The 10,519-nt window shown below is 44.1% G+C and overlaps 1 protein-coding gene across 1 annotated transcript in view; it reads right to left on the minus strand.

Moving 5' to 3' along the window:
* The window catches only part of ralgds (ral guanine nucleotide dissociation stimulator), a 121,902-nt gene extending 117,477 nt beyond the window's left edge, over positions 1 to 4,425 (minus strand). The window contains exon 1 of the mRNA XM_033048892.1: positions 3,732 to 4,425. Coding sequence (XP_032904783.1) covers positions 3,732 to 3,752 — 21 coding nt within the window. The 5' untranslated portion in view covers positions 3,753 to 4,425. The remainder of the gene's footprint in view (positions 1 to 3,731) is intronic.
* Positions 4,426 to 10,519: the final 6,094 nt, after the last annotated feature.

Here is a 10,519-nt window from a genome sequence, read left to right on the forward strand (position 1 = left end):
TCACACATCACCTGTAACAAGAGTCCTTGAACTAGATAAACAGAATAACATGAATTAGGAACAGGTTACCCACCCCCTCAAGCTTCTTGTCTCATTTAATACGATCCTGACTCATCTGAATGTAAACTCAACTTCACATTCCCATCCACTCACAGTAACCCTTTACCCTCTTACTTATCAAATCTCAATTTACCTTCTGGACACTGTGTGTGTGTGTGTGTGCGCGTGTGTATGTGTGTGCGTGTGTGATATGATTATATACATCTATATCACATTCATATATGTGTGTAGACAAAAGTGCTGGAGGAACTCAGCGGGTGCGGGTTCAATTTTCCGTCATCTGCAGTTCCTCCTTAAACATATATGTGTGTATGTGTGTTCTTTCCTACACAATGTAATCAGTTGTATGGTCGCTGAATAAAACCATCCTTAAATTATACGTTGTTTCTTTAATCTAGCTCAAAACTAATGTTATTTTGTTAAATACCTCATTTAGATAATCTCACCATTACAGACAGATCGCGCTCCACTCTGACTATTGGGAAGACCAGACCCATTTTATTGTTGAAAAACTATTCCACAGACACAAAAAAACATTAAGGAACATTCCAAGATTCCAAGAGCAGAGCAACTGGAATCTTCATATTGCTATTATTTTCCAAATGCTGCAGTTGTGAACAGTGCGATTAGATGCATTACAGAGTGCAAGAGTAATACAAAAATCAACTCAAACTCAAACACAGCACATGAGCCATTTAAAAAAAGGTTTTTAAAAAAACATTAAAAAAGACAATTAACAGAATCATAATTTGTTAACATATTAATCTTCAACAAAATTTAACAGAATTATGAATGAACAGAATTATGAATAACCCTATATCACACATACAAACTGTTCCCCCTTAACGCCGAGAGGGATTTACAAAGTCGGGTCGGGTTACTGAAATGGATGAAAAAAAAAAGGCCCACGTTCCACTCTGTTGCGTACTACATGGCAGCCCATTGCATTTAGCAGGAGTGGTCTATCTTGCTCATCCACTATAGGATCTTTGACCCAAACTAGGGCACATATCTAAACAAACTGCCAGTCCACCAGGTTACCTTGGACACCGAAGAATGGTCAACATTGATGGTCAACACCTGACGGGTGTCATAGGTTATGGGAAGGGGGCAGGAGAATGGGGTTAGGAGGGAAAGATAGATCAGCCATGATTGAATGGCAGAGTAGACTTGATGGACCGAATGGCCTAATTCTGCTCCTATCGCTTATGACCTTATGAACATGCCCAAGACCCATCAAGAACAAAGGAAAAACGCTTCAAAGGTTAGAGGAAGAACAAATAGCTAATGGATTTGAATCAAGGATTTGCTTAACACGCAATGAAATTGAATAAATAGGAAATAACAACTTGGGTTCAGTTTGAGGTTTAATCAGGAGAGCTTATTAGGTGCACATGCATCTGACATCAGAATTGACACCAGATACAAAGTTACACATCTTTTTAATTGTTGGAGAAAGGTGGATATTCAGGATCAACGAACACAGATGGATATTTAAGAAGGAGATAAAATACCAAACGCAAGGTGGACCTATCACCTTAACAACAAAGGTCTCCTTACTAGAACAGCATTGAATAGTTCATGTGGATTTCAAAATGTTTGTTCAACCTTGTTATTATTTTTCTCACAGAGGAAGCATACAAAAGTATGTCAGATGATGAAATTAATATGGAGTTTAAAAATCTTTGATACGATGCCAGATAATCTCCTGAAGGTCAGAGTAGGGAACAAGCAAGTTGAGTTTATTGTCATATACACAAAGTAAGGTAGAGATGCAATGGAAAATCTTACATGCAGCCCATCACAAGCATAAAAACAAACTGCTAAATTACACATGGAATTTCTAAAAGAACAGAAAAAGCAAAAATGTTAGGTTAAGACAAAGCAGAAAGTAAAGGCCCTGTCCCACGATGCGAGTTTATCCAAGAGCTCTCCTGAGTTAAAAAAAAAATCGAACTTGTGGTATTCTATGAACTCCTACGACCTTCCACAGTATGTTCACGAGCTCCTACGAGTAAAAAGTAACAATTTTTTTCATCATGAGTATTGTTTTACTCGTGAAGTTTTTTTCAACACTGTGAAAAATGTCAACGAGTAAAAAAAATACTCCTGATGAAAAAAATTGTTGCTTTTTACTCGTAGGAGCTCATGGAAGGTCGTAGGAGTTCATAGAATACCACGAGTTAATTATTTTTTTTAAACTCGGGAGAGCTCTTGGGTAAACTCGCATCGTGGGACAGGCCCTTTAGTAGAAGGGCCAACTATGCAGATGGTGGGAAAGTAGTCCATAGTATTGGGGCTGGGCCCATTTTTATTTATATTTAATCTTTACAATTTGGACAACAGCACAATATTTTCTGGGCTGATGACACAGAGAAGGCCCTTGAAAAAATGAACTTGCAGAGTAACCAGATTGATGGCGAGTGAATTTCCACATAGATAACAGCAAGGCACTCATTACACGCGGCTATAAAATTAGGTTGCACTCTTTTTGAAATTGAAATAGCTTTTACCAGAAAGTGCCAGAGAATGTCAATACAATAAAACAAGAAATTCAGAATAAATGCCTTCATCCCTAGAGTGCAGAGAATGTGATTGGTACAGTATCGATGTACAGTACGTGATTGGTGCAGTATCGATCACACCGCACTCAAGTCAAGTATCTATGGATGATTTGATTGCAGAATGACAACCAGTAGGTACCAATGGGGCTCCACTCCCAGCGCCACCGTTTACATTATGTAACCCGTTTTGTTTAGAGATACAGTATGGAAACAGGAAGGTCCCATTGAGTGTTTGCCGACTATCGATCACCCACTCACATTAGTTCTGTATTATTCCATTACATTCCAAATCTAATCTGTAAAGCTCCCGCGGCAGCTTTGGGACGTGGGAAGAAACCCACCCGGAAAAGTGCAAACTCCACACAGACAAACTCCGAGATCAGGATCGAACCCAGGTCTCCGGCGCTGTGAGGCGGCAGCTCTCCACCACAGTGTCGCCCTTGCCCACAGTATGGACACACTTTGGATTAAACTCCCACAGCAGTGCATTCAGGACCAACACCATCACTGCCACAGGAGACCAGTTGCAGCCGTACTCTCGAGTTTTAAAAACAGCCGGCTACTCTGTGCTTTACAAATGAACCCGCCGCTATTGTGCTGACTGACATTACATCATGCAGAAGCCGGCGTCACGACACGGAGTGGGCGACGCCGAGCAACAAACACTCAGCGTTGCCTTTGCTCTTCATGCACGACAGAGATTGAACCGAAAACCAACCCCGGAGGGTTGTGTCACTGACCGCACATCGTGGAGAAACAAAACACTCGAGTTTTTAGCTCGTATGCATCCATCTATTTGCAAAATATGTACAATATATTATATTACTATATAGTTTTATATATATATAATATATACACACATAATATATATTAATATGTGTATGCGTGTATTATAATTAATATGCATACGTTGTGCATATATACATATTTCTACCATATGCATATTAATAATAATTACATATTCATTTGGAAGCATTAAATTAGGGGAACAGCCATCCGGAGATGAGGAAACTCACAACACAGACATTCAACTGTAAACACAACCCCCCGCCAACATGGATGTAATGTACAGCTCCTGTATGCAGCGGGAACTGGGAAACACCTTACCTGGGCATTCCACCTCATCATCTCCGAACCATAGTCTCCCCAGGGTCCCCCGTACAGCCCTCGGTCTCCCCCAGCGCCGAACGATGCGAAGCTCCGGGTTGTATTGGGGACGATGGGCCGCGGGGTGGTGGGTCTACACGGTCTTCCCCGGCACCGTCTGCCCGGCTCGTCCCATCCTGGGTGAAATCGCTTCTATCTATCGCAGGAATGAAGCGAGCATCCACCCACGGCGTTAAATCCACGGGTTACCTCCGGCGAGTGCACGGTCACTTTAAGAGCAGCGAAATAAAACCTGCAATTTCAGTTTGACAACCGAGGAGAAATCCAGCCTTCGGGAACAATTTGGGAAACCATTAAAACGAGGAGGCGATTAAAAATGGATGAGCAAATAAACGAATTCATTTTAGATATTCCAGCACAGAGAGAAATCCAAAGGAATGATAATCTGTTGTACAAATGAGGACCAGTCTGAGCAAAGGTCGCTGCTCGGTTCCCCCCTTGTTATCTCCCCCTCTCCCGCAGGTTGTCGGCTGATCAGGTACAGAGGCGCTTTCTTTGATGTTTCACCGCTCACACTCGAAGAATTCTGCACCCTCCGCTTCACATTCAACTCGCACGAGGCACCTTCTCCTTCTCCCCCCCACTGTCTCAATCCGTCAGACCATCACATAATCTCCCTTCTCTTTCGCTCCTCTTTCGTTTCAACAATACAAAATAATCCCACGTTGGTTGACGCCGTAGAAGAGCGTCACAGTTTTCCCGTGGGGTGGGGAATTGTCAAACCTATGCCTTAATTGGGTAATGCCTCCCCCTCTCCCCTCCCCCTTTTTAATCCTTAAAATAAACATTTCATTCCATGTAACGTTCTTGTTTGTTCTCTTTGCATGAACACGGTTCATAGGTGTAATCTAATCTTCTGACCCTCTCTAATAAATTAATTTGGGGCACTCATGGGCATTCAAATAGCCCTGGAAGTGTGACTTAGTTCTATACCAGGAGCTGTTCTCTCACTTGAGTACATGTAGTCTTTCTCTCATTCAACCATATCCTGCCCAAATATTTATTGGCTCCAAGGCTAATCATCATTCTTCATGTGTGGGAAGGAACTGCAGATGCTGGTTTAAACCGAAGATAGACACTAAATGCTGGAGTAACTCAACAGGACAGGCAGCATCTCCGGAGAGAAGGAATGGGTGACGTTTCAGGTCGAGACCCTTCTTCAGGCTTCATGTTAGGGCAAACAGTGAGTGCCAGTAACTATTAAGACAATGGAAGGCATCGCAGGCAGCATTGGATTCATCTAAACCAGCCCATCAACAATCAGCCATCTGTAGCCAATTCAGAAAATAGATGTGGCTAATTGCATTGCTAATGTGCCATAAGCATGTGATCCAAATCCTGGTGCTCCCAATGTAAGGCTGTGGAGCTTCATCATTTTGTGTATTGCTTGGTAAAATGGGAAGCATAGAATGCAATTGCATTAGATTATAGCAAGTGTCTTATTTCCATGGTTACTGAATAATGATGGATGTGATTTCAAATAGGCACTTGAAGCATAATTTGTTAAGAGGATTTCCACTGAAATTAGTGGAGTGAATAAAAAGCATTGTCATTTTTGTTATTTAGCCTCTGGATGTGGGTGTGACTGTTAAGAAGGGCATGTGTTACCCTGGGCACCTAACTGCCCTGGATCTGGGTGGCTGGCGAAGACATTTCTGGAGGAGGAGTCACATTATGATCAAATCAGATTAATGTGACAGCTTTCCTGTCCCAGAGAACATTACTGAACCAGTTTGAAGAAGGGTTTCGGCCCAAAACGTTGCCTATTTCCTTCGCTCCATAGATGCTGTCTCACCGCTTTATCGCAGTCGCCGCCTCAAAAAGGCTGGCAGTATCATCAAGGACCCACACCATCCTGGCCACACACTCATCTCCCTGCTACCTTCAGGTAGAAGGTACAGGAGCCTGAAGACTGCAACAACCAGGTTCAGGAATAGCTACATCCCCACAGCCATCAGGCTATTAAACCTGGCTCGGACAAAACTCTGAACATTAATAACCCATTATCTGTTATTTGCACTTTATCAGTTTATTTATTAATGTGTTTTGTAGTCAATGCCTACTATGTTCTGTGTGCTGAAGCAAAGCAAGAATTTCATTGTCCTATCAGGGACACATGACAATAAACTCACTTGACTTGACCTGCTGAGTTTCTCCAGCACTTTTGTCTACCTATTTGTCTACCAGATTTGGTTTTAACGAAACAGTCACTATTTAGTCATGGTGCCACCTTTTTGTTCGGTTTGGTTTGGTTTAGGTTTGGGTTCATTATTGCCACGTGTACCAAGACACCGTGACCAGCTTTTGTTTGCGTGCGATCCAACCGAATCAAATAATACTATACTTGAACACAATCAAGTCAAACATAAGTACAACAGGTAAAGCGAATGGAAAAATACCAGAGTGGAGAATATAGTTTCTCAGCATTGTAGCAGAACAATTCCAGAGAAAAACTCTCCTGTCCGTGATGGAGGTTGGGGAAGATGCTGTTCCAGAGTCAAATTTAGTCAAATTATTTAAATTCTCCAGTGACCATGGCAGACTCCTGTCTCACTCTTTGGCGAGTTAGTAATCCTATTGCATATTTTTTTAAGGTTTTATTATTTTGATCAGGATCACTGACTGGTCGGCAAATATCATGCGTCTATTTGGCACACTGATTCTCAGATTGACACAGGGTAGGTGTGGTGGGCGAGGAGGGGAACCTGGGCTTTGGACATTGAACAATGCTCATGGTGTAAAGGGCCTGTCCCACTTGGGCTGTCATTTACGCGACAGGCCGGTAGTGACAGACGCGCGACGGTCGTGCGCGTCAACATGCGCCCGCACAGCCGTCAGGAGCGTGTGACGTCATTTGAAGATGGACACAAAATGCAGGAGTAACTCAGCAGGTCCGGCAGCATTTCTGGAGAGAAGGAATGGATGACATTTTGAGTCAAGACCCTTCTTCAGACTGAAGAAGAGTCTCGACCCGAAACATCATCCATTCCTTCTCTCCAGAGATGCTGCCGGACCTGCTGAGTTACTCCTGCATTTTGTGTCTATCTCCAATCGTCTTGGCCCCGCTCTGGGAGTAGGAGTGGGGGCGGATCCGGATCTGCAACGGCCGTGAGCTCCGGGCCGAGCTCGGCGATCGTTGGAGGTGAGATGTTGCGCCGCGCCAGGGTCTTGGGCCTGTCCCACTTTGGCCATCAGTTACGCAACAGGGCAGTGGCGCGCGAAGATTTAGTGCGGGACGAAGTCCACACTCCTCCACACCACTCCATGCACCTGCCCCGCGCTACCCATGCGCTACCCACACGCTAGCAGGTCGCGTAAATGGCGTGCGAATGGGACAGGCCCTTAAGGATGCAAGCAGTTAAAAGTTGATGAGAGTAATGGCAGCCCAATGAGGAATACTGATGCAAAACCATCCCCACATGCAAACGAGTTCACACGCAAACTAGAAGAACAGCTCATATTCCTCTTAGCTATCTTACATCCCACACTATCAACATTGAGTCTTCTAGTTTCCAGTAATAACCTCCTAACCAACCTCTCTTTCTCCTGCTCCCACCCTATTTCTACCACTATCTTCCACCACCCCAGACACACCATTCTTTTCCCCTCCTCCGTTTGTTTGCACATCTCCTTTGTTACACCACCTCCTGTCCAATTCCTCCATGATCCCTCCCTCCCTCCAGCTTTATATTTCACGTCTTTATTTTAGCTGCTCTCCTTTTGGTTCCTTTTCACCTCCCATCTTTATCACTTACTCCACCCATCTCGCAAACAACGGTCGCAAGGCTGCTTGACGGACCGCGCTGCCAGAAGGCTTCTCGCTGGCCCGTGGCTGTGGACTGGGAACGCGGCCAGAGGGCTTTATCGAGGCGCCGTGGTCTCAATAGACAATAGGTGCAGGAGTAGGCCATTCGGCCCTTCGAGCCAGCACCGCCATTCAATATGATCATGGCTGATCATCCACAATCAGGACCCCGTTCCTGCCTTCTCCCCATATCCCCTGACTCCGCTATCTTTAAGAGCCCTATCTAGCTCTCTCTTGAAAGCATCCAGAGAACCGGCCTCCACCACGCTCTGAGGCAGAGAATTCCACAGGCTCACAACTCTCTGTGTGAAAAAGTGTTTCCTCATCTCCGTTCTAAATGGCTTACCCCACTTACACCTTGGTGCTCGGGTTCAGACTGGAGGGTGACTCTCAATCCGCTAGCACGCTGCTCTTTCGCAAGTCAGTGAGCAGCAGTGATTTTGGTGGTTTCCTCTCACGGTCACCCCTATTTCCACAATATTTTACAGCGCAGAAATTGAAGATTTTGGCGGTTTCTAACAGGTAAGAACGTACGTGTTTCCCATGTTACTAGTGTATGCCGGAAGCTGCCTTGTACTCCAGAAGGATTGAGCTACTCCGTGCGTCATGCCCTTCGACCTGATGACCTTAAGTGCAACCCCCCCTATACATTGGGTATGCAGCAAAGAATTTCACTGTGCCTAGTCACATGTGACACTGAAGTATTCCATTCCCTCACCTGTATCCACCTATTACTTGCTGGGCTTTACCCCATTCCAGGTTTCTCCCCCACTTTTCCATCAGTGTGAATAACAGTACAGTGCAGACCCAAAGCATTGCCTGCCCACTCCCTCCATCGATGCAGCTTGACCTGCTGAGTTCTTACAGCACTTTGTGTTTTGCTCAAGATTTCAGCACCTGCAGTTTCTTGTGCATCACCGACTGTTACTGAGCCAAAAGCCTCCAGACTAATTCGAAGACATTTGCCTTTGAAAACTTTTGGTGCAAGTTCCTCAATTTTTTTTCCCCAATAATAAAAAATATTTACAAAATTAAAAAAAAAGTAAAACTATTATCACATTCTTGCCTTGACCTCACATTATTATTATTGTTAGACCCAGTAGTGTTAGCTCTTCCATTTCTCTTTACACATAGCATTATAGCCACCCATATGAGGGTTCATAGTCATACAGTTCGGAAACAGGCCTTTCGGCCCAACTTGCCCACACTGACCAGGATGCCCATCTAGACCTAGTCCCATCTGCCCACATTTCGCATATATCCCTCTAAACGTTTCCTATCCATTTATCTGTCAAAATGTCATATAGTCTTATAAATGTTGTTATAGTACCTGCCTCGACTACCTCCTCTGACAGCTTATTACATATACCCACCATCCTCTGTGTAAAAAAAGTTGCTTCTCAGGTTCCTATAAAATCTATCCCCTCTCGCCTTTAACATCTGCACTCTGGTTCTTGATTCTCCTATTCTGTGTAAAAGACTCAATGCATTTACCCAATCTATTCCCATCATGATTTGATACATCTCTATAAAATCATCCCTCATTCTCCTGCGCTCCAAGGAATAAAGTCCCAGCCTGCCCAACCCCTCCTTGTAGCTCAGGCCTTGCAACATCCTCATAAATCTTCTCCGCACACATTCCAGTTTAACAACATCATTATTATAGCAGGGGGACTAAAACGGAACACAATACTCCAGATGCGGCCTCACTAATGCCTTGTACAACTGTAACATAACATCCCAAATTCTATACTCAATACCCTGACTGATGAAGGCCAATGTACCAAAAGCCTTCTTGACCATCCTATGCACTTGTAGTGCCACTTTCAAGGAACTATGTACCTGCACTCCTAGATCCCTGTGCTCTGCACCACTCCCCTGTTGACCCTGTGGAGAAAGAGCTCTGGCGGTGCTCTTAGTTAGGCATTTCCACGATTTTAGGACAGGCAGGACACACCCAGCCAATGATGGCGTGTGGGCTGGATATGGGTGTCCTTTTAAAGATGCTGCCCATGTCCTTCTCGATGCTAGTTGCGAGTCTGAGAGTTGCTACCGAATAACCTTTGGTGAGACGTTGCAGTGCAGAGTACCAGACAGGATTCCAAAGCCTGGTACTGTGAATGACTGCGAGGATGTCCACCAATGGTCAATTAAAAGAAATCAGGGAATTGCAAAAAAAAAATCAAAATTGGAGGAAACTAACAGCTGACAATTCGGAAAAAAAAGTCTCAGAGAAACTTATTAAAATTGTAAGTGTACATTTTTTTGTGAAAAACAGTAAGCTTGGCGTGGAAAATGACACTGAAATGCCCCCAAATTGCCAACATTCTCCAGAATCCTTGAAGGGAATTTGAAACTGGCAGGCACTCAAGGCTCAAGCATTTGATCTTACACCCAAAGTTTATTAAAACCTCTGGCAATCCAAATAGCCAAAAAAATGTGGATCACTTCTCCAAGAAAAGATTAAATAACTGCGTGACTGTGCCTCCTGCGCAGTCCGGCTTGATGCAGATTCTATACATTATTCATCTTGGTGGATACTTGGAATTCCAGTACTCTGCTCTGGGTTAAAAATGCATTAAGTCTGTCAGTGTTCTTCCATGAAAACATATTGATGTTTAGTTCAGATCAGAGGTGGCTTCCAAAGTGGCTGGATCCAATCAAATTATTTGAGTAAGATGGGACTGTGTTCAGTTTTAAAATGAAGACACAAGAGACTGCAGATAATGGAATCCTGATCATACACAAAGTGCCGGAGGATGTCAGCGGGTCAGGCAGCATCCGTGGAGGGAATGGACTGACAATGTTTTGGGTCGGGTCTGTTATTCAGACTTATCCACTCTGGACAATCAGTCTGAAGAAGAATCCCGATTTGAAATGTCGTCTGTCCATTCCCTCCACACATGCTTCCTGACCCGCAGAC

Source organism: Amblyraja radiata, chromosome 32 (assembly GCF_010909765.2).
Source record: "Amblyraja radiata isolate CabotCenter1 chromosome 32, sAmbRad1.1.pri, whole genome shotgun sequence".
NCBI lineage: Eukaryota > Metazoa > Chordata > Chondrichthyes > Rajiformes > Rajidae > Amblyraja > Amblyraja radiata.